The sequence below is a fragment of the Corvus kubaryi genome, unplaced genomic scaffold (genome assembly GCF_017639235.1).
Source record: "Corvus kubaryi isolate FWS band 111438036 unplaced genomic scaffold, C.kubaryi_AGA036_p1.0 37397, whole genome shotgun sequence".
NCBI classification, from domain to species: Eukaryota; Metazoa; Chordata; class Aves; order Passeriformes; family Corvidae; genus Corvus; species Corvus kubaryi.
In genome coordinates, this window is record NW_024581136.1 from 12,491,971 (window position 1) to 12,516,884 (window position 24,914).

The following is a 24,914-nucleotide window of genomic DNA, read 5'->3' on the forward strand; positions in this document are numbered from 1 at the left end:
TTTTTTTAGTCAGTTACAGAATGCTGGCTATTATTACCAGTTCTCAATAAGTTTACAGGACACATCAAAAATCTGTCCTCTGATAATGAGGGGATTCACAGAGAGTTTGAACCACAGACAGGAGGAAAGTACTGTGTGCCAGTTACCAGAGGATACAATCTTGCATAGCAAAGAGAAGGTTTCTTCACTAAAAATGAGTATGAATCTGAACAAGAAACTGCTGTGCCCTCCAGTGCTGACATAAATGTGGTATTTTGTAAACTTGGCAGCATGAAGAAAGTAATGTGACTCAGTGATAGCAATCCATCTCCTTCAGCTGGCCAAGCTTTGCAGCTGTTGTGGGTACACACGTGCCTGTGTGATACAGTGAAGGCAACATGGGCAAGTATCTTTTGTCATCTTATCTGTTCATATTATGGGCAACATGGTGGGAATTAGGCTGAGGTGGGCGTCATGGCTTTGCTAAAAACAGTGCAAATCAGGCACCATTGCCCATTAAGAGGATGAAATTAGCAAAACGTAAAATCAGAACAAGTTGTTTCTTCAAACCAAAATATCAGTTTCAAATTTTGAAAAGTTTTGAAAAACAGGAAGAAAGATAGTTCTGTGTACAGACAACTGGAGCCAGAAGAAATTACACAAATTTTATGAATAGACTAAATGCAACCATGTTCATCTCTTCTCTGTTTAGTTCAGATTCCATTGCTTAATTTTAGATGTTTCATATTGGTGTTGTATTAGTATTTTGATATCAGTAAATGAATTCACTTCTTTCAGAACACGGGTCAGGTCTAAGTGGAGTCAAATCACCACTGTCAGAAGCAGGATGAAGCCAAATGAGCCAGCCAGCAATTTATCCTGCTAGATGTTCCCGTTACCTTTTCTTTTCAAGTGATTTTAAACTTCCCCATCTGAAACCAGGTGCATGAATAGTTACTTCCACCAGTGCCTGATGTCACTGGATGAGCGGTACTGGAAACAAAACCAGGGGTTTGTATTGACATGGACCTGTTCCTCTGTGATGCTTCCTCTTCTGGACAGACTATCAGCAATATTTGTTGGGTTTGTATTTTTGGCAGAAAACTCAGCTTTCCTAAAAGATGGTAACCCAAGAAAAGGGCAGTCCAAAGAAGTGGACACAGAGGCAAAACCAGCAAGTTTTAATGAGAGTTATCAGGAAGCCAAAGTTATGATTTTTAGTGGACTTAAAAGCACAGTGTGAATAAATTCTCAGGAAGATTAGTACAATGCTTGCAAAAGTAAAGCTGTGCAGGTAATGTGTCAGTCAAACAAGCATGGTCCTGAAACATTGAGCAAGCAAAGGTTTCATTTCAGCTCTGGGACATCGATATTTCAATACAAAGAATAAACTGTAACACATTTGGCAAGAGGGAATGTCAGATAGGAATTAGGATCTCTGAAGCACAGGAACTGTTCATACACTGGGCACAAAGAAGCAGCCAATTGCCTTGAGTGACGCTTCAAATAAATAATATTTAGAAGTGGAAATTGCACAATACATTGCTACGCTTTTTAAATCCTCACCCACAATTGTCTTCAGAAACTTATAAAATTTACAAGGTGGAATGAGTCTAAAACCTGGGAGTGTTGAGTCTGCAATTCAGGTGGCACAAAGAGTGAGAATAAACGATATAATCAATGTTACTATCCAAAATAAAAATGAGAAAAGCAACAGAAATGGGACTGGCACCTCTGATCCTAATTGCTGCAAGACCTTTTGTCACAGAGAGTTTGCCTAAGAGAAGGGTAACTTGATGTTCTCTGGGTAGATTACTGGGAACTGCATGATACCTCTGTGTAAGGAATAGCTGGATGAGTTTTTCATAATGCTGGAAGATGCAAAGCACCTGAGATCATCTCCATAATTTCTGCATAATAATCTTGAGGATGCAAACAAAATCCCTCAGAGGGTCAGGAAAATCAACATGAAAAAACAGTAAAAAGATGTTAGGGGATACATTTTCAAGTCTGATATAAAGAACTGGTTTCTGTTTTCGCAAAAAGAAGTTGAAATCAATATTTTGAATAGGATCCTTTTGTAGGGCAACAGCACTGTGTTAGTGCTGCTAGTGAGTAAGGGAGGCTGTACAGGCTTGTGGGGTAAAAATAGAAGCTCAAAGTCCACAAATATCATCTTTTCAGAAACATCTGAGAGAAGAACCAGTAAAAATATGGCAAAAAACTGTAAAATGCAATGTTGAAGTTATAAACTGGAGCAGTTTATCATCTCAATCTCTATCAGTGGTTTCCTCACAGCACGACTAATGACTGCCAAGAAAAGGAAAAGCGCAATGACAGGACAGTGATGGCAGAGCATTTTAAAGTCAAGCTGAATAAACAAACTCTGTGAGAGACTCCCACGAAGTCTGACAGAAATTAAGCACCCAGAAGTGTGTGTCATAACAGTGTGTCACAAAAAATACATCTAGTTTGAAATCCAAGAGAGTTGCAAACAAAGAGCGAATGGATGAGAACATCCTGAAAACTAGTACTGAACATAGGTCAGGAATTGGTCAAGGCAAAGTTAAAGTAGCTGGCTGCCCATGTTTTTCACCCCAAGGATATCCCAACAAAGCATTATTTAGTCATTCCACAGTGTTAAAATTTCACAGAATAGAGAAAACAATCTGTGTGATAAAACATAGAAGTTACTTGGGTTTTTTTAATTTGAAAATACTACAGTCTTGGTTGATAAAGCAACAGCATCAAAGTTACATTACTAAAAATGATCTTTGATAACTTTAAACCATTTTAAAAAATCTAAAAATGCTGTTTACAAAGCTTGCAAATTTCATGACTGAGAGAAGAGTGAAACTCAGGAAGCCAGATCACTGACAGTGGTGGCACCCATTGCATCTGCTGCAGTGCAGTCAGATGTAAAGCCACACAACATGAAGCAGATTGTCCCAAGGGAATTGGGAAGACAGAGAGTTAGATGCAATCTCCTTGAGCTCTGCACTGAGCAGTGCAGAAGTCTTGGCACCAAACCTGCCTCAGCTACAAGCTGGCCAAGGACTCAGAAGTGCCACGGTCAATCTTGTGGAGTGAAGGAGTAAAAGAGCGTTTGGAGAAAATTTACCTTGGCATGGCTGACCAGGAGATTGTAAGTGTGTTTTGACACATCAGGGACAAACAAACTCTGCAGCAGAACAATGGGTATCCTCCAGGATAAAGATATTGACCTCAAAATAACCTCAAATACAGAGGATGGCTCTGATGATGGTGTTCCACTTCCACTCAGGTCCCAGAAGGCTGAAACAACTTGGTCAATCTGCTTTTGTGTTCAGAATAGACACATTGCAGAGAGAGTCATTCTCAACTGAAGGCATCAGCTCTGGGGATTGACTCAATGTAGTAACATCCTTTCAGCACAAAAAATGCCAATAATATTTGAGATAGATCTTGATTTACTTTGGATTTTTCTTAAGATGGTAAGTGTTCCCAGCAGGGAACACTGCAGATGAATGCTTCTCTCTTGGCATGTTCTTCACCAGATTGGCTGCAGATTGTGAGCTTGGCAATTATAAGCATAAGGGGAGAAACAGGGGTTGCAGGTGTTTGTACCAGTGGCTGCAAAGTGCGAAGCAGCTTTTCAAACTGGAGATTTTCCTCGGAGACAAGGAAAGCTGAGAAGGTTGCAATAATGTACAACAGAGAATGAACAAGGTAATAGATAAAGATTGAAATACCAATATGATCCCCACCCTGTCTTTGTCATCAAACAATTCATAGGAACAACATGTCAATATCCAGGAGTTTACAATGTCTATTCTATGAAACCAGGGTTAAAAAACATCAAGATACAAGCACTGACCTAGAACTCCGATGTATTTTATACAATACTAAAATAAGCAATGATTTCCCTTCTTTAGTTCCCACTTCAGCAAGTATCTCAGAGTGCTTTATCATTATTAAAAACATTTGAGGTCTGTCAAGGCAAAGATATTTATTTCTACATATGAAGGCAAGAAATTACACAGCACTGCCAGATTTTTTATAATTAAAATGTGTAACAGAGCAGACTTTCTAATCAGGCAATTATTGATACTCCTAAATTTACATGGTAGGAATTTAAATGCAAAACATGAAAGGCAGAACCAGCACAACTCAATAATGTATTCTAATTACTACACTCAATTTATAGCAATGCATTATCCCAGATTAATATAAATGGAGCTGTACCAACTCCATTACCTCTCTCCACCTTACACTTCCCATTGTAATCCTTTGCAGCCAGGTATTTTCAACTCTTCAAAGTCTTTAATTAGGGTGTGGCAAAGAGTCAAGCAACAGGAGGCAAAAACCAAGGGAAGACTGAAATAGAAGCAGCCACATGGCCATTATGGAGGGCCAGGATGGCTCATAACCCAGAGGAGGTCACACATCCTCTGGCCAAAATTGTGGCTGGCAGCTCAGTCTTCAATTACACCATCATTTCTCACAGGTTTTTTTCTCAGGCAGAGCTCTTTTCTGTAACATTTTAGATTTGAGAGGTTGATTTAGCAACCTAAATAAGCATCCAAAAAATACTTCGGAGAAAGATTTAGGGGACATTTCTGTATTTGATTTTCTATATCTTAAGTAGGAAAAAAACACAAGCAGTAGCACAGAAGGTTAATAACCCTCTATCACACACTCCTCAATCTCCAGCACTGTGGCAGGGGCAGCAGCCCTTTGAAGTATTACACTAATTGCATTAGGCTGCTGACAGAGAACATCTGTTTTATTGAAGTGGCAAAGTGACAATTAGCCATGCATAAAGTGCAGGGGCCAGAAGTCTGATTCATGCCTTTCTTCCCTGCCCAGGGAAGCTTTTTCTTCTCACTTCCAAGGAAGGCTGAATGATGGAGACTTGCACTGCAATAGTGCTAATATGAAGGGAACAGGGGGATTTAGAGTTATACACTGTGTGTGGCAAGAAATTCCCTTCACAATTGAATTTAAAGCTGGGACTGTGCCCTGACAGGCCCTGTCAATCTGGCCTCTCTCAACATCTGCCTCTCTGCTGGTTCTTTGTTGCGTTTCTACCAGTTCCCTGAGGGAGGGAGGGACACATGTAACCAATGCCCCTCTACATTTATCCGAGTCTCCTATGGAAGAAAGCACTTGGACAATGCTGCTCATCACAGCTTTGCCATCCAACGCCTGCCTCCAGGAAATAACTTCCAGCACCTATGGCAACTGTGCTAGTGTGACTTTCAAGAAAGACGGCAAACACACTCAGCAGCTTTCAGCATTTGACAATTACTTATGGATCAAAGGGCAAGTTGGGTGGCAGTGACTGCATATTAATTTGTTATACTGTATCTAGGGATTAGCAGTTGTTACTGGCAAAGACAAGGCAGGCCTTTAGACACAAGTTTCACAACTGATTGCACATGAAATAACTACAGTACCTAGACACATCCCCAAAATTAAGCAAGAAAATGTATGAAAAAAAATTACCTAATTTTTATTTATTGATCCAATTATGATATTATTGCTTGTGCAATACATTTGCAATGTCCAGAAAGGTCCTTTTCCCCCAAAAATATTCCATAATTGTTGTGATAAAAGGGATTGAGAAATACCACCTGAGGTCAAAACTGTTATTCCTCCTGTACATATTATGCTGCAAGAAATTTTATTCCTTGCACTAGTATTTCTGAGAGAGACCTCTGAGTTTCTCACATAAACCAGGAAAGCCATCTTCTACCACAGAAAACAATCTGTATCCTCTTAAAGATCCATCACTTTTACATATGATCCCTTGTCAGCTTCTCTGCATCCTCTGGTTATGTGTGACAGCTGGAGTGGGGATGTCAAACACGCATGGGACAGTACGGGGTCACAGTCCTGGACCTGGGGACAGAGGATAAAAGAAGCGCCCTCAGAGGCTGCAGAACTCTTGTACAATTGTCAAGAAAGACGTTGAGGTGCTGGAGCATGTCCAGAGAAGGGAAATGGAACTGGTGAGGTGTCTGTAGCATAAGTCTGATGAGGAACAGTTGAGGGAACTGGGATTATTCAGCCTGAAGAAAAGGAGGGACAGGAGAGACCTTCTCACTCTCTACAACTCCCTGAAAGGACGTTGTAGCCAGGTGGGGATTGGCCTCTTCTCCCAAGTATCAAGTGCAGGACAGGAACAAATGGCCTCAAGTTGTGCCAGGGATGATTTAAATTGGACATTAGGAAAAATTTCTGCACTCAAAAGGTTGCCAAGCCCTGGCACAGGCTGCCCAGGGAAGTGGTGGAGTCATCATGCCTGGAGGTATTTAAAGGATGTGTAGATTTGGCACTTGTCACATGGTTTACTGGTGGACTTGGCAGTGCTGGGGTAATGGTTGGACTCAATGGTCTAAGAGGTCTTTTCAAACCTAAACAAATCTGTAATTCTATAATTAGGGAAAAGCAGGGAGACATTTTGTGCTGCTCAGATGCAGGAATTACAGGGCTTTCTTTGATCAGAGGATGGCATTGTTCAAGGAGAATCACTTTGGTCAGCTCTGTGTAAAGCATCCTGTCAAACACATCACAAAGATAAAAGGCAATTTTAGTCTTGACTCCCCTACTGTAGAAGCTCAACCTGGATAAAGACCAACAACAAGCTAAAATTGATGGAGAATAGCCATAATTATTTTGTTCAATATTTCTTGGTTTGTTTTGGTTTTGCTTTTTGGGGGGAAAGGGTGGGGGGTGGGATATTTGGTGTTGGTATGGATTTGTTTGTTTGTTTGTTTTAATTATCTCAAAGTTTTCTCTTTTCTCTTGGCAGTACCTAACAGAAAGGAAAGGAGAGAGGCAGGGCAAATGAAATAAATATTCTGCTTCTGAGCCTCATGGACATGATTCTTAGTTTCAAATTGTATAATTACTTCGTTTTTCCAATGTCTGGGCCTGGTCAAATGCCACTATCTCACCTAGAGAAAATGAAAGTTAGTGCAAGGCACACACTAGTTCATTTGGGAGCTTGCCTGGTGTGCTGCATTCCCTCATGTAGGAGAGACTGTGAGTACAGAGAAAATCATGAACATTTTATCTTGATCAGAGCGCAGAAGAGCACGGTCATGGTAAATAATATCCACGTAATCAAGAAACCGTGCAGACACTGTTCTACCAAAAGGTCCAAGAAATCTATTAAGGACATTGTATTGTAGCATTTGGATCTCATCCTCAACCAGTCCCATGCAGTCGGCAAATGAAGGTGTGATGAACTCCAGCGTCCCCTGGTAATACAGGTGTGTTTAAGGGCAGCAGCTCACGGCCTCTGCTGCCCTCTGCCTGGTGCCTCGGAGCAGCTGAAATATCAACACGGGGTCATTTTGTGCTGGGGAGTTCCCGCTTGATCCATGCTGAATTAGCCAGCACGCTTCCTGACAGCTCTTGGTGTTCTGCTTGAGGACAGACAGCTTCCCTAAGCTGCAGCATCAGACCCAACACACATATCAGGACTAGATCCCTACACAGGGGGCTCCCACAGGGCTGTGCCCAGTTCTGCCAGGGCAGGCCAATGCCACAATAGTGTCAGAGAGTGGCAAGCCTGGAATCCCATGTACCTCTGCCTGCAGGTCCCATCATGGCCTGCATTTCTCTAGGATATAGGTTGCTGTCCGTGAGTCCTGAAGCTACTGATACCCTCAATATTAGGGGTGGGTGGTGACATTTGTCCCTTCCCAAAACTACCCACGAGTAGGCTAAGGGAAGCTGCCTGTCTTACCTGAGATACCAGAGTCACCCATAGCTTGTAGCTGTCAGTCCAACCTGAATTTACAAGGCAGAGCTGATGCTCATGTGACTGCACCACAGACATAAGCACTTTAATAGTGCTCAAAAAAGTTACTTCAAAAAGAATATAATATAAAACACTCCAATTGTTTTTTTTTTTCATTTTCTCTGTAATGCTCCTTAAAATGCAGCTTTGTAGAATACCATCATATCATCAGCTGACCACAGAATATATTCATATTATTAGCTCATCTCTAGTCTCATTTGCTGTATCTCATAAACTGTTCAGAGAAAGGGCTGCAATTTTGTTATCGTTATTCCTTTAACATTAGAATGTCACACTGCAGGACAGCAAATAAATAGTTCCTGGAGTGTTTGGCTAAAAAAACCACAGGCTGTGATTTCTTTGAAGATATTAGGAAGAGTTCATAAGCTTTTCACTAAGCAAAAGATATCCCAAACTCAGCTGAAATATTACTTCAAATTAGTACAGTTCATCGGGATTTTTTAGTCCAACAATTTCAATGGATTAATACAGTTTCAAATGACCTGTCTCAGAAATTCCTAGTGAAAAGTTCCTGATTTTACCACCGAGTCTCTTATTCAAGAATATCCAAAGTAAATATTTTAGCTCAGGACAGCAAACTTGTGTTTGAATTCTGGAGCTTTTAGAGGCATTTTGAGTCACTGCAAAACTAAAATGTATCCTTCTGCTGCAGCTTACTGCTCTGTGGAAACCATAATGATCAAGAAACAAAATCCCAGAGAAATGACCCAGAGAAAACTGTGACTCCAGGAAGAAAGGAAGGAGGGAATAATGAGAGATGCTGGAATAGGGTCTCTCTCACCTCTTCAGCTTTGTGACATTGAAACTACTAAGGAGAAGTATCCATGTTATGGCACCTTCACACTTTCACAAAGGTGATAAATCCAAATAAAACGGTCCTGCATCAAAGTTTCTTTGACTTTAGACAAGTTTGGGAATACCTCTTTCTTACCTTGCTGCAGACATCAGTTTGGATCTGGTGGCATCAAGAAATTAGGCCTAACCCAGGTCTGGTGCTTTTACTATCAAAGTCCTCAATTAAGTATTGAATAGTACCAGATGCAGGACAGAATCCTATTCAGTGTATCTTTCCAGTTTTACATGGTACTGTTCATACACATTTCCTGACGTTTCCATGAAGTTTTATCAAGCTTCAGACACACCACATTTCCACAGAGTTCGTGAGATAGTGTCAAAGCCACATTAAAGAGCAGTAAATTACATTAACAGCTTCTCTTCTGAAAACAGACCTCTAGCAATGTCATCAAACAGAACTAAGTAACTTTGACATTATTTGGAGAGCACTGACTCTGTTTTCCTCCCAGTGCTTACAATTTGATTATTTGCAAGATATTCTGAGAAGTGCAATCAGGCTGACTGATTTATAACACTGCAACTTCTCTTACCTTCTGAAGACAAGGAAATGTTTGACCTTTTCCCATCCTCCACAGGTTTTCATAGATAATTGCTAATAGCTCTGAGGTTGATACTGTTCCCCTAAGTGCCCTGGGATGAATCAGCTCAGCCAATTTGAAAACATCACATTTATCTAGCTATTTTCTAACTTCTCCTTCCTAACCTAGACAGAAGTCTTGCCTGAACACCAGTGATGTTGAATGCATTGGCCATTTTCATTGACAATAAAAGCCAAAAAAGCCATTAAGTTTCCCATCTGCCAGAGAGCCTTCCTGATATACTGCAGTTTTGAGAAAACACCAGTTTCCTTTTTCCTCATTACACTACTTGAAATACAGAATTTTTTTCTTTTCTACTTATATTTGCTTTGCATATAAACTTCCAGTGAAAAGGATGTCAGATGAGCATCACAGATTCATAAGGCTCTGAGCCTCTCCAAGAGCTACATGAACCCAAAATCTTCAGATTTTCCTCTCTGCATTTTCTGTATTTTCCTTTATAGCCAGACTTCCCCCTATATTCTTGAGCAGGTGCAAACACCACTACAAAAATGGAGCCTGAGGAAGATATGAGAAATAACATAGAAGCAAATGAAGAATATAAGAGAGAGGAATGAAGGATATGCATGTGAGGGGGTGTCTCCAAGACACCCCTTAAAGCTCAGCAGCCTGATTGGAGGTGACACCACACAGCCAAAGCTGAGAGGGTTGGCACATACTTCATGTGTGGGAGCTGGGCTTCTCTCAAATATACTCTCAGCTTCATTGGCCTTCTGTGGCAGTATCAGCCAGGTTTTAAAAAGGCTTTTAAAAGCTCAAAAAGACCAGGCTTTATTAGAAGATAAGCTCAAGTGACTCACTTTTAAAATAGGTCAGGCAGGAACAGAAATGCAAAGGCTCTGAAAAGCACAGCTCTCCCATCTTGGTGCTGTGAGCTTCCCTCTGACATCCTGCTGCTGCCATGGCTCATGTGCTGGGCTCTCATCCCCTGGACATTTCTGCACAATGGAATAGAAACCAACAACGAGCTGCTCCTGTCACAGGCACCAATAACCTGCCCAAATACGACATGCAGTTTCCCTCTGAAGCACCCTGTGTGTCTCCTCTTGCACACCTGCACAAGTGGTGTTTATGCCCTTGTTTTGGGCTGTGCCATTCCTACTGGTTCAGGGAACTCAACCTGCTCTGGGTGCGTACAGGCTGTCCTGGCCATGATTCCATCCCAGGTTCATTTTTGAGCTTCCCTTTTGGAAGGATATCTGGGGAAGCACATGGCCATCAGGAGCGACAGCATCACAAAGAAGTGATGTTAGTGCTTGTAGGACTACTGATGTTTCCAGCTTCATTTCTAAGCAACAATGACAGCTCCAACATCCCCAAATCACAGTGGTTTCGGCTTCACCTTATCTTCCCATGCACACATGCAAATCCACACAGACTTTGACATCAGTTTTTATCAGGGCACAGTTTTCTGTCACATAAAATGTCAGGATGTGCTCTTCCATATTTCACTAGTGCTATCCTGCCATTTAATTTAATAACAGCTAAATATCAAGTGGTTACTATTTTGATGCCATGTTCCATCAGCTATTGAATTAGAAATAACGAGACGGGTCTAAATTTGTGATTCATGGTGAACTGCTGGAACTAATCTCAATCACACAGTGGATGACATCGAGTGATAACTGATTTAACAGATGATCATCTGTTCAGCTGTCCTGTCCTCTCTCATAGAAACAGGAACATTAATAAAGGACAAGTTCACTTACACTTTACACGACTTTTCCAGTCAATATAAATACTTAACATAGGAACCAATTTTTAAATTTTCTACTAATTATAGATTATTTAATTGCATTTGATTAGTGTTTGTGTATATGGCAAGCCTTTGTGGCTTCAGGAAGCTAATCTGCTGAGGTGTTTAAAAAGTATCTTTGGCATTTTCCATGAACATTTTTCAATTTACCATCATCTCTAACCAAAGCAGGTTCCTCACCCAAAGTGCCCCTTGGGAAGTCCTTGCACCTGGTGTAGCAGCCTCCCAGTGCTGATCCTAACAGGAGTCAGGCATGGGAGCACACTGTTACCCTATTAGAAAAGACTTTCCAAAAACTGACTTGTCAGACTTTTAAAATGCTAAAAGTATGTGCCCGAAAAGAAATCTTCTCTCTGTATCTTCACTCTTCACCAGGTTTCAGCCTGCACATTTCCACTACTTGACTCAGTAATTATCTGCCAGGTTTAAAGATGCCTTACACATATTCTGCTGCATCAAATCTAGAAATTCTCAGTGAGCTGTAAGTCATCTATAAATAAAACCAGTTGTTAATTTTTCCTTCATATCTTTTATTAGTGACCATCAACAGAAAGTTGACTGAAATGTTGCTGTTGATGATAGTGACATCAAGAGGCACAATTTTCCAGGTATATTTTCCCAACTTTCTTTTGGAAACATGATAATGAATGAATTCATTATCAGAGATAATGAATGTATTTTTGAAGTCTGGCAGTCAATTTTGTCATTTGCTCAGTAGTGTCACAGATTTATACCTGCCAGGCCAGACAGCAACTGCAAGATGCCTTTAGGGCTGAGAATGATGGTGTCCTACAGATCAAAAGAACTTTTACCACAAAAAAGATCACCTTCATGAGCAGGTAAGAGAGTCTAAATGAAATTATCTATTGAAGTCAAAAGGTGGCTTTTGGACTAGAAATTCAAATCCAAGACAAAAAGCATTATGTAGTCTCAAGATATACATTCAGAAAAATAAGAAAGATGTCTCATAGATGGTCTGTGACACACTGCACATGTCCAGCCTAGCGTGGAATGGCACAAACCCTGTAGGGGTGGGGCTGCAGTGTGCCCCCCAGAAGGGGCTCAGTGCTGATCTTGCTCACGCCCTCGGGGAGCCGGAAGGTGAACGCCCGCAGCAGGCTGGTAAAGAAAATGAAGAGCTCGGTCCTTGCTAAGTGCTCCCCCAAACACACCCGGTGCCCTGCAGAGGGAAGAGGGGAAGGACAGTGAGTAAATAACCCTGACCCAACAGCAACTGTATTCGTCCTCACACAGTGCAAAGGTATTTTTGCCAAGTCCAGAATTTTTGTAGGACTAAATGCAACCAATGACGCAAAGCTTCATGTAATTCTTCTTTCAAAGAATTTTATCTGCAGCTATAGATAACCATGTACCCCTTCTGCTCCCTCCAATTACCTCAAAGGCCTCATCTTCATTTGGCTGACAACTTTAGAGGAATTCATGTAAATGAAGAATAAGGACCTGCTTTTCATGGGGGGGTGTCATGTTCTAGTGTTGAATGCATAAAGAATCAAGAGGGCTGCTTGAAAGTGCTTTCCATATATATGTCTGGTATGAAATGAGTGCCCGAAATCAATAGCCACAATCATTAGCAGAGAATTTCCTTCCAAAAATAGGGCAAGTTAGATGTATATGTTTGTCAGGACACCTTCTGTTTTCCATGTTATTATTTGTTCAGTAGAATATATGTTACTGAAAGTAACCATGTTGATTTAAGCACTGTTTTCCACAGAAAGATTTAGAATAGACAACCAATAGGTTTTTAATAGACATCTTCATTCTACAGTCCCAATCCAAACTGTTGATGTTTGTGCTGTAGCTCACTTACCTATTGAGAATGGTAAGAATGCTTCTTGGGCCACAAAGTTTCCATCCTTATCCAAGAAGTGACCAGGGTTGAACTGGCGAGGTGTTTCCCACTGCTCTGGGTCATACAAAGATGAAGCAATATTTGGAAGAACTATGGTGCCCTGAAAGGAAAAAATCATTCATTCTGTTCCTTGTTCACATTCAGACCATGACCTGAAGGCATCAAGCCCCCCTTCTGTTGGAGAATACCCTGGCACAAAGAGATTTTAATCCACACCTTGCTCTACTGATGCAGAAAAGGTCGGTAGCAACTGGAAAACTGTCTTACCTTTTTGAGGGGAAAGCCAAGCAAGGTTGTGTTCCTCACACACACCCTGGGCATGCCAACTGAGATGATGTTGCTGAAGCGCTGGATCTCATGAACCACAGCATTTGTGTAGGGCAGTTCTCTCCGATCCTCATAGCAGATTAACTTGGAGGGACCCAGAACAGCATCCAGCTCCTTCTGCACTTTCTCTGTGGAAAATATTCACTGTTTCAGGCAGAAAAACATATCAAGTGTTTTCAATAATTTCATTTTTGAAGACATTTCCCATTTAGATCTATGAGAACAACACCATAATTAATATAGAAATGTAAGCAACTTTTTATAAAGAAAATTAAAGTAGCAGGATGTTCCAACAGCTGAAACATATGAGAATTCTGCTTCTGGGTCAGAAGTTATTTGATCGCAGATTAAGAAAAGACATTTGTTGCTCAAATATTTAAAACTAAGTGTTATCTTACTACCACAAATCCAAGAGATAACAGTTTGGGTTTTCTTTTGCCTAGGTGCCTCAAACACCTACAGCCAGTTAGAACATTAGGATCACAGCTCTTTGAAAACCAGGTGAGTCTGAGCCTTAAAAGTCTAATTCCTGTTAAAAGGAAATGGTTCTTACATAGGGTGTCTGTTAAGTGAAGCCATGCCAAGTAGAACAAGGTCCAAATACCATTTAAAAAATGGATCTACTGCTTGGTATCTGCCTTTTAATCAAGAACAGCATGTTTTAAATTACTTATTGCACAGGAGCTTTGGGAGCATTAACAAAAATAAAACCTTTGATTTATAAACTTCAAGAGAGGCAGTACACACCTAATAAAAATACCTTAGATTTTTAATAAATGATCCTGTGTTTTTCCAGGCCTTTTGAAGCAACAGTAAGATGCAGGGAAGTTCCTTCTGCGTTGATCAGTCTGTGCCCATTCACATCAAGCCTGCCCCGTGACTGCCAGCAGTCCTTCATTAAACTAACATCAGAGATTTAAGCACCTTACAGAATTTAAAATGTATATTCAGAAATATTTTTAAGTAAACTTCTTTCTGTGAAGAAGTAGCTTGCAGAAGCACGTGACTACTTGAGAATCCAAGTAGTTTGAAGTAATCAGTCACTGCATTATATAAACACACATTTCTATTCCCAATTCAGTGATGAGGCAAAAGGCCAAACTTCTCCTTATGGTACAGAGTGGAACATTGTCACTGGATGTCACCACAGGCAAAGTATGAATGGGTTCAAAAAGAAGCCACCAATTAATTAAATGAGGACAGATATAGTGGTGTCAGCTCCTTCTGAGAGCCTTGATGTAATGTATTACTCAAGAAGCTCAGCAAGGATTACTCTGCACATACTCTGCTTTCCCAAATATGTGCAAGGCATCATATTTAGTATAAAATTGTACAGGTGAGTCAGTGCTTTCATAACCTTAATTAGAGTAAGTGATAACAAAACATGTGATGACATGAGATTAAGCAGAATTTCTTGCCTGACAGCTACAAGTTCAGTGATTTTTTCTTATTTTCATCTTTTTCCTCCATTTAAAATCCTGTTCTCCTCTGGGTATTTGCACATATTCTGCAACCTAACAGTGAGATTTCTGTTATCCATCATTAAACAGTCTTCTTCCTTTGGTTTTTATTCAGTGCTCTATGAAAGGGATTGGTGGTTATTTAAAAACTAGACTTAAAACCAAACTTCTTAAATACACATAAATGTAACAGAAGAGCCATCTCTTTCCTCTCCTGACTGAAACAATTTCTGTGACAAAAAATTCAAATACATCACAGACTTAATTTAATCCCTGGATCTACTGATGCTGCCTAGGGCAGACCTACAAGTACAAAAAGGTACTTGTGCCACTAGGCATGTATCAGTATCTAGGAATAATCTCTGATCCATGAAAATGTTATGACTTGGTTTTTCTATTGCATGACAGATATTTGTGATGTGTTTATCTATTCACCTTGGATGTCTGGATTTGCCACCATATAGACCAGGCCCCAGTTCAAAGTAGTGCTTGATGTCTCTGATCCGCCCAAGAAAAGGTCATTTATAGAATAAACCATGTTGTCTTCATTGTATGTTGACTTGGGTTCATCTTTGGACTGCAAATTATATGAAAAGTTAGAGGCTTATACATGAAAGTTAAGAAAAAACAGAAAAGGATTAATTGTGATTTTATAACTGGTTCCAAGCTGCAGTGTCTTCTCCTTATAGGACAATACAGAAAGACTGCTAAGCAATGTTAGACACCACAGATGACTATCAACACAAAAACTAACATTTCACAAACAGACAAGCCGTGTTTATTCCACTCTTAATCATGAAGCTGAATCACGTGTTAAATCACAGCTAGGGAAAAAAAAAAAGGATTACTGGCTTAATGTGCAAATAGTGGTTAATTTAGAATGTTTCATAAGTAAGTCTTCCTCTAAAGATGTGTGCCAGTGTGTCATTCTTCATGTCTCAAGTCATAGTCCACAACTCAGTTGTTCTACCAAGCAATACAATGACCAGGCAGTGAACACTGGGCTGTGTAAAGTTCTTAACCTGTGGCATTCAGGTTTCTTCTACACAGCAAGGGCACAATGAATCACGTGCAGCTGTCTGGGGTTTTACAGTTTTCAATTAGGAGTGTGAGGATGTGTGTGTGTATACACTGAAATTATAAAAGAACACAGTTATGGTTTGGGGGAATTAATTGTCTATATTTAGGGAGGCTATGCTCAGGGTGTTGAACCTTTCTCTTGCCAGTGGAGCAATTGAAAAGAAGGAGGGATGTTTCTCCCTGCTGTAATATCATCTAATCTTTTTTTTATTGCCCCTGTTCATCTATTACAGACAGTTCAATTTTTTTGATGAACAAACTTGGATGATTTCCACCCAGCAGAGTCCCAGAAGAGCTCACTGAAACAATTTCTGGTATACTGATGTTCAAGTCTCATAAATCCTAGAACAGCAATGAAAAGCTTTAGAAGCAGTCAAATGCTTTCGAAGGCCAGGTGTGTTACTGTGCTGGTTTCAAAAAAAAATTTAAAACAAGAGGATCCAAGAAGCTAGAAGCCATTTAGGCTGACATCCACACCAGACATAAGAATATAGCAGCTGGTGTGGGAATTGATCAATAAAGAATTATCAGGGAGAGGTAGGTGAGTGCCTGCAGGTTGTGGCCGCCTCTGTTGCTACTACCAGCACATGACAGTGGTGAAGGGGACACTGGCTGTGCCTGCAGGACAGCACTGCCACCAGGAGCAACCATCACTGCCCCCTTCCTGAGGACCTTTGTCTCTCTGGGCCACCCTTGCCTTGCCACCCCCAAGTCACATCAGTCTCGTCTTGCCACTTCCTCCCCTTTCTCCTTTTTCTTCCTGTCACCAAGCAGAACGGGAGGAGGAAAATACCCTGCTGCAGTGGAGGAGAGGAGAAAGGAAAAGTGATTAAGTGGAGGTAGGAGTCACAAGGGGGAGGGGCAGCTGCTAGTCCACAGATCAGGGCTGTGGTCCAATTGCCAAGAGATTTGTACAAAGTGATCTTGGTATGGTCTAGAAAAGGGAGAGATCTTGTGCACGACTCCTACAGCCCTTCAAAGCCCTATGGATTCCCACCTATCTCTACTATGCCTGCCTGACCAAAATGCCTTTAGCTGTCCCAGTTCCTTTGTCTGCTTGGAACTCCACTGACCCTGGCACTTTCCTCTTCTCCAGCCTTGTCAGAAACACTGCTGACTCCTAGGTTATTTCTCCATAAAATGTTCTCAAAATCCAAATGTCCTCTTGCAAGTTCTCTTGGCAAACTTTTATCAGCCAAATATCATATCCAGAACATCCCACTCTGTCTTCCAAAGGCCTTCTCAGTTCTCTTGTTGTTCATTTAGTAATTCAGTATTTTTTCCTGGAGACCTTCAATCATTTTGCAACTTGTGCCAACTAAAAAAAAAAAAAATGCAGTGTATTAACCTGCCCTTTAATGAAAGGATTGCAAGGTGCTGTGACGTATCAATGATCAGAAAGCATTAAGGAAGGGCCTGGTCATTGGATTCACATTACAATGTCTAAAAAGGTAAGAGACTCTGATGATTTCAAGTGGTTGGGTTGATTCAGTAGTCCATGTTTACCTTTTCCCCCGTGACTGTATGATTGGGCAGAACAAACTTACTTTTTCAATGTGATCCATGTAGAAGTCAATGAAATCCTGCAGTTCCTCTGGCATCCCGTGCTCTGTGTGCATTCGGATCTCTCTCCGTGTAAAGTTGCTCAGGACATCATAACAAGCCAACGCCTTCTTATGAGGCCCAGGGAGATGGCTCATCAGCCAGGGGAAGATTTCATAGAGCTGTGGGAGTGACACACAAGGGGTACTGCAAAGTCTCTACCATAAGAAAATGCACTAGGAGGGCCTGCTACAAAGAGAGGTAATATTCATGTTAGCTTGGAATTAGGACCTCATTGATAAAATACCCTGACAAAGACTGCACTTAGGCTTTCAAGCTGTGAAAAGTAAACGATACAATTTCTAGTTTTGATGGTAAGATTCAGAGTTCTACAGGCTTTCAGCTCGATCACAAGCCAAATTAGAATTACTTTAACTAGAATGAACGGTATTCATCTACGCAGCTATTCGTGCCTTCAATTGCTATGAACTGCATTCAGGCATTTTAAAAGTGAACTCCTGCCCTCCAGTGGAGAATACCGGGAGGGGAGAAGCAAGAATTGGAAATTCCTCACCAGCATGGTGAGAAACCCAAAGCAAGGGCTGGCTCCCAGTGCCTGCTTTACAGGCTGGGTAACCCCCAAAATACTCTCTACCAATCGAGCTCTCAAGGTTCCTCCATGAAATTTCAAATATCTGAAACCCAGAAAAGCTAAGGAACAGCTACCTGACAATTTTGGGTACTCCCCTCTAGAAAGAAAGAAAGGGTTAGCTGACACAACCAGATTATTTTTTTCCATCTGTCTTACCATTTGGAAAAATCTGGCATGAGAAATAGTTGATTTCTACCTTTTCTGATAGCTAGAAAGTTAATTCTGGTTTCCAGCCTACATTTATGCCTGGGTAATTTGTATATTCTTGTATCTGCAAGATATAATGTTCTCGTAATAGTTCTTTTCTGCTCAAAATATAATTCCATTGTTTATGTATCAGCAAAATTGTTATCCTTTCTCAGCCTTCATTTTGCTGAGTTCTTCTTGTACTCTCTTAATCACACCACAGAAAGAACATTCACTGGAGTGTGGTTGAATTAGATAGACTATACTTGTGTCTTCTTGGGAAATCAGTTCTTACAGTCAGACATCCAATTATCAATTAATGATTGTCTTATCACAAAAAAAAAGTTCTAGTCCAGCCCTTGGTAAATTCACATAGAACTTCATATCCCTTTTGGCTAGTTCCATCTCTGGTAATTTTTTACTTGCAAAATGTGTTCAGAATCCTTAGATACAACTGTGGTCTGACTAATCACACAAAATTGCCCAGATTACAGGCATTCCTACTCCCAAATGTCCACTCTCTCCAGCTACTCTGGCACTCCAGCTGTAACTGGAATTTAGCTGTCAGTATTTAAGTCAGGAAATGAGTCCATCCACCTTCCGGGGTACCAGTTGTGCTAAAACTCCTCCTCCGTTCTGGAGAGGCCCAATCACAGTGTGCCCCTGTTCAGTCCCTGACAGCATGAGATCCAGGTAAGAAATGGGGATGCAGCAATATCCAATTTTTTTGCTTATTACTGAGTACTCTTTGCATTTGGGAGGTGGGCAGATAGTGGCCATCCCTCTGGAATGGTTTGAATCCCTGTTCTTATTTCCCAACAGTATCTTATTCACTGGACTAAATCAAATCAAAGCCAGGATAGGAAACAGAGAAGAAAAGGAGGTATGTTCTCTGTCCTAAAAGCAGGTCTCACCTGCCACCACTACACCCAACTTACAGGAACACAGCTAAATTAACCAGAAGGGAACCCAACCATAACTCAATGAGAAGAATGCTCCATGGGATGTGGGAAGAAATCTGTATTGCAGGGATTGCTTATGGATTCTATATTAAAGAGTTACTCATAAGATGTATGGGACAACTTCAGCAGTGGAACCAGAACCAGAACTCCCAGGAAATTTTTAATTACATCTGTGCAAAGCAGGCCTCTAGTGTCAGGTGGATCCTTGGCTCCCAGATAACTTGATTGCGAAGCTTGCAGTTATATTTGCTATCTTAGCATTTCCTGCCTTCTGCTGCCTGTGCCTGGAGCTGCTCCTCACTCAGGGTGAAGGAGTGGAATTTCTCTGGGAAGTCTTCAAGTCTGTCTTACAGAAGAAATGGAGATAAGTAGCCCCAGGCAAAAAACTTAGGTATTTGACTCATTCCTCTCTCTGTTGACTGTGTATAGAACAGTGTTTAAACCTGGCACATGAATCACACTTTCAGAACTGATATTTAATATTTAGGAATCATGATATCCAGTGCAGGAACCTGTGGTGCACACGGGTTGAGAAACCAAGTAACAATCATGACCCAGGAGAAGTCCATGAACCTGTGCCTTACTGCAAAGATTTAGGGGCAAACTACCACAGTACCCAAACACAGGACAACGAACACAAATGCCCGAGGCTGGCATGTGGAGCTTCACTATCACTCTTTGAGAGAGTGCACTGCCCAGTAAAACTGCGTGGGGCATCACTCACCCATTCTAAAACTTTTGCCTGACAGACAGCTCTTCAATCTGCATTTCTCACTCTCTGTCTTATTCAGAAAAATACGACAGATCATTCACTTACATGATGAATAAAGCTGCCCCCAAATTTGAAGAGATATTCTGTAGCTTTAATCAGCTCGTGAAAGGTCTCATCCTCTCTGGAGAAACGATGTCCAAACACAACAGCACAAATTACATTTGAGACAGAGTGGACCAGGGGGAAAGAAGGATCCACAGGTTTCCCTGCAACCACAATAATAAATGTCACTGTTAATATCTCCTGTTTTAGTGAGATCAGAGAATGTTCTAGGTTCCCCACAGAACTTCCAAGAAAGCATTGCATTTCTCAGAGAAGCAGCAATATTCTTTCAAAATTGTTGTATCAAACTGATTCCTCACAACCACATTGCAATCCCATAAGCCCAGGAATGTGTGGCACCCTAAAGAAATTCCAGATGTGTAAAATATTGCATCATATGATAGAGTAAATTTAGAGGTAAGGGAAAAAATTCTGTGCAAATTTGCTTTCTGGAAAAATCAAAATATGTCTCAGACATGGGAATGACTGAGAACACTATGGACAAAAGGAACCTGAGGGTAGAAGAGCAAGAAGAGAGGCAGCTTTATTCAGCAAGGACACAGAGGCATCCAAGGCTACTGTGTTTTGTCTGACCTTGCTAGAGACGTACAACCTCCAGGAACATAAAATGCTGTAAACTCCTTTCAACCGATTGTGTCAACAATATAATAACTAATTTTTAAGCAGTTATTTGAAACCTAATCCCAAGAAAACTATTTTGTGACTCTGGAATATATGACCATAAATCTCTATTTGTGTATGCATTGATGCAACTGCCCAACAGCCAAGGCACAATTCTGGTTAGCAACTTACTGTTCTGGGTTTTTTTCCCTACACACATCTCAATCTCTCCTAGCTCTTAAACCACAGGATTGGGCTCAATCTAATTATTTTTAATTGATACAATGCTAGTCACAGCATGTCCTGATTTGTTGTGCCTTTGCATAATGATCAGCATTAGGAAATCCAACTCACATGATCCCAACTGGGTTGATCATGGCAGAATCTTGTAATGAAGACAAGATTCTAGTCAGTGCTTTACAGAGTGTGTGCAAATGGCATTACAAGGCTTAATTCATCAGCACTGATTTTGCCTCTTTATGCACCAGCACCAAATATGCCCTTGAGGCAAAGGACATCATCATCCTGGGCTGCATTAGGAAATGAATTGCTGGCAGGCCAAGAGATGTAATCCTTCCCCTCTCATTAGCACTGAGACCCAGCTGAAGTGCTGATTCCAGTTCTGGAGACCCCAGTATGAGAGACATCAGCATATTAGAACAAGTTGAGCAAAGGCCCACAAGGAAAATTAAGGAATTGAAGTATCTGACGTGAGAGAAGCTGAGAGAGATGGACTATTTAGTCTGGAGAAGGGAAGGCTTAGGGAGATATCTAAATATGTATAAATACCTGGTGGAGGGGTATAAAGAACATAGAACCAGACTTTTCTCAGTGGTATCAGAAGAGGCAACAGGAAAAAATGTAAATACATTAAACTCTGTATAAACACAAGAAACATTTTTACTAGAGGCCTCCCTGAACAGTGAAACTGGTTACCCAGAGAGGTATTGAAGTCTCCATTGCTGCAGATATTTAAAACTCAGCCCTAAGAAACCTGCTCAGATTAACCGTTCTTTGAGTAGGGGTTAGACTAGACCATCTTCAGAGATCCATTTCCACTTAGGGTGTTCTATAATGTAGATAATACATAAGCTCCAGTTTTTCTTCTCAATTTTAGTAGTTTTGTTAATAATTTTGAGCAAGAATAGTCTCCTTGAAAACACAAGAGGGACTGGGGGCTTTGCATTTTCAGTCCATTCCATATAGATGTTGTAAGACCCTGCGCACTCTCTTGTGCCCTAAGTTTCAGGACAGGACAGAGAAGTTCATGCACTAAAGACATCAGACTAATGACAGAAATGTATTGATATTTATTGCAGAGGTACCTTTCATACTTGCAAAGAAGTCTACCAGGTAGTGGGCTTCCTCTTGAACTCGATGCTCCAGACCTCTTTTCCCCAGACCAAGGTTGCGCAAAGTCCTCAGAGCAAACCTTCTCTGCTGTTTCCAGGTGTGACCAGTTGCCAACATAATTCCTGCATCCATTAAAGGAAGAGCTCTTTATCATTCTAATATTAATCGTAGACAAAGACTACGTTAAAGGATTTACTAAGCCACAGAACATAATTATACTCTTGCATTGCCTGTGAACACAAAGGCACCAAGGAACAGCTGTGACCTGTAATCATGTTGGCAGGGCTGAAATGGGCAAACTCAGCTGGGTAATAAGATGACTTGCAGGATTAAGTTTGATCCCAGACAACCAGATATCTCAGGATATCTCAGCTGCTTCTCTAGATGCTCTTTGTAGTGGTTGTCTCACACTCTGTGCTATACCTGAATCAGGGTAAGGATTCTCCATGAAGGGAAAAGGGGAAAGAGTCCACAGTCACTGCCCATGGTCAGGGAGAGAAGTTCCTGTCTGCAGGGCAGGAAAGTTCGGTATTTAGGCTTTGTGGCAGGCTTTGGGAATTTCTAGTGTGGTTGGTGGTATGAAACCTACAGCAAGATTGAAACAGAAGCACACTGAACGTCTAGGTGCAACTGTGCCAGCAGGAAGATGCTCACAAAAGGAGGGGAATGGGAAGAAGGTCCCACTGTCAAGCTCACTCTTTGGTGGAAAATGTCATAGTGGGAGGCAGCTTGTCCAGGACAAAGATTTGGGTTGTTTCCTGCTTTTCCTCCATTTCTCTGTGGCACAACTTACCACTGCCTCATCTCATCACCTCTGAATCTGCCCCAGTGAATATTCCACAGAAGGTATTAGGAATCCTTTTCCTCTTGCTAGTATTTTCCTCCTGCTACTTTCCAAAAGATATTTCACCTCTCTATACCTTGCAGTTCACCTGGCAGTCATTCCTGACAGACAAACCCTGCCTCTGTGCTACCTCTGAAAGTGGTCACAAGCCACAAAAGAGCTGCAATTTCTCAAGATGACACTTCTGTGCACTATTTATGTCAGGAAATTCTCACCCTTTCCTTTGGCCATTGCTCTGAAAAAAGGAGACACCAGCCTCCCAGAAACATCTTCAGGGTGCGTGGTCATGCCATCCTTCACTGCTTGAAATCCATTCAGTACAACCACTGGGGCCCATCCAAACCATAAGGTGAATATGTTGCCATGAGTTTTTGCCAGCTAGAGATGGGAGATGGGAGAGAAGCCAGGAAAGCACAGATGAAATCCCACACACTGCAAGCAGAGGATGAACCTGTTTTTGCACTGATTACCAGACCAGCCCTAAGGTGGAGTGATGTTCTCCATCTTTCCCACCAGACTATAATTATCACTGAGAAAGCAGGAATGTCTTTTCCAGCATTCACTGCTGGAAACACCTGTATATTCCCACTTTTCAGAGCCACAGGCCTATGTCAAGAAACATTATGTACCTTTTATTACTGTATATGAGCCAAGACTCAGTTCACCATGATTCATGGATAAAGGGTAATTTCTATTTATTAATTTATTTCAAGAGGGTTTCTATCATTGGTACAAGTAAAGTAGCACAAAAGAACACAGAGCTGTGAGAGGAGTAACTAGCTCATAGAGACTGGACCAGTTACTTTCTGGTTTTCCTCCTGTCTGTTTTTGATCCTGTCCATATAAACAAGCTCATACACACAGAGTGCAGGGAGGTATCTATTTACTGCTCAAGCTAGAGAGTCACAGAAAAGAGCTATAAATCCATGCTGTGAAAGTAATTTTTTTAATTGTATTTTTTTCCCTAACTCCAAATCTGATGTACGATCCCTAGATGTATTTAATCCTAAATTATATCAATTTTCACATGAAGTCATCAAATTTAGTGGCAAGGGGTGATAGAAGGATATCAAGTTTCACATGAATTTCAGTGAAAATCAGTGTTAAAAGGGGATAGGTTTAAACACCAGAATGACCTTCACACATTCAGAAATTCCAATACCAGGTTTCTTAGCTTGGCAAACTACTTTACACTGTAATATCCTTTTCTTATTTTGCCAACCAAACCAGCAGTTCTGAACCAAACCAAGTGTGATATCACAGTGGCCAGTTAACAGTTACAGCAGTTTTAGGAGAGGATGTTTTCACATAGCAAACAACATGAGAAAGGAGAAATCACAAAGACTTTTAGACAATTAGGAGTATCTGAAAATAAGTACCTTCATGAGGAGATCACGATTAAACTGAAAGTTCAGCTGTATCAGTGTCCCAAGGACTGGGAGAGGGACTGGTCCAGGAGGAAACTGTCTCCGTGCTCGTTGCAACTTTAAAAACTGCATAATTAGAAGAAATGCAGCCACTGCTACAAGAGCTTGACTTATGGTCAACATTTTAGCATCTGCCTTTACCAGCTTGCCTTTATTCAAAATTGTCTGCTGAAGCTTTTAAGGCTGGTTGCTAAACCAGTTTTCCTTAGGAGCTTGAATTCATGTAATAACTATTCCCACCTCTAACCCTCCCTCTTTAATATCAACCACTCCCTTTTGGTTCCACTTACTACATTCTCATGCTTCAGCATATTAATAGATGCACACCCTTCTTCTGCTTCTCATCCAGATTATACTTATCCAGTATGGATCACAGGATTTGTAGGAATGGTGTCTTAAAAGACTGGGGCCAAGGTTTTCCAGGCAATGTAAATACACATAAATTCTCCATCTAGTTTTTCTGAGACGATTTTGAGTGGTATGTGTTCCTACAAATACTCCAGGAATGCTTTTAGAAAAGCAATAGCCATACATACAAATTAAGCAGGCAAATGTAAGTGGATATTAGATCTTGGAGTTTTTAAATTGGTTTGTATATATTCCATGTACACGTTATATCTAGTAATGGCAAGGCTGATAGAAGTTAAAAGCCCACATTTATCTTAAGACACATATACAACTATCTAATGCTTAATACAAAAAGCAAAATTTGTTACACTTTTTTAAGTAATTGAAAACATAACTGGATTAATATATGACCTCACTTTTTTTCCT

At 40.9% G+C, this 24,914-nt stretch overlaps 1 protein-coding gene across 6 annotated transcripts in view; it reads right to left on the reverse strand.

Moving 5' to 3' along the window:
- Positions 1-24,347, reverse strand: part of LOC121671026 (cytochrome P450 2J4-like) — a 40,433-nt gene extending 16,086 nt beyond the window's left edge. The window contains exons 1-11 of one of the 6 annotated variants that reach the window (XM_042042175.1): positions 24,093-24,347; positions 22,929-23,091; positions 21,842-21,991; positions 19,899-20,059; positions 17,287-17,463; positions 15,095-15,236; positions 13,140-13,327; positions 12,831-12,972; positions 12,025-12,182; positions 10,047-10,184; positions 5,843-5,862 (exon numbers count right to left, since the gene is read on the reverse strand). In XM_042042175.1, the coding sequence (XP_041898109.1) occupies positions 10,059-10,184; positions 12,025-12,182; positions 12,831-12,972; positions 13,140-13,327; positions 15,095-15,236; positions 17,287-17,463; positions 19,899-20,059; positions 21,842-21,991; positions 22,929-23,091; positions 24,093-24,263 (1,578 nt within the window). In that variant the 5' untranslated portion in view covers positions 24,264-24,347 and the 3' untranslated portion in view covers positions 5,843-5,862; positions 10,047-10,058. Of the gene's footprint in view, positions 1-3,952; positions 5,863-6,679; positions 6,921-8,775; positions 10,185-10,860; positions 12,183-12,830; positions 12,973-13,139; positions 13,328-15,094; positions 15,237-17,286; positions 17,464-19,898; positions 20,060-21,841; positions 21,992-22,928; positions 23,092-24,092 lie in introns of those variants that run through there. The other 5 variants (XM_042042176.1, XM_042042180.1, XM_042042174.1 and 2 more) reach the window with 5 other exon arrangements.
- Positions 24,348-24,914: the final 567 nt, after the last annotated feature.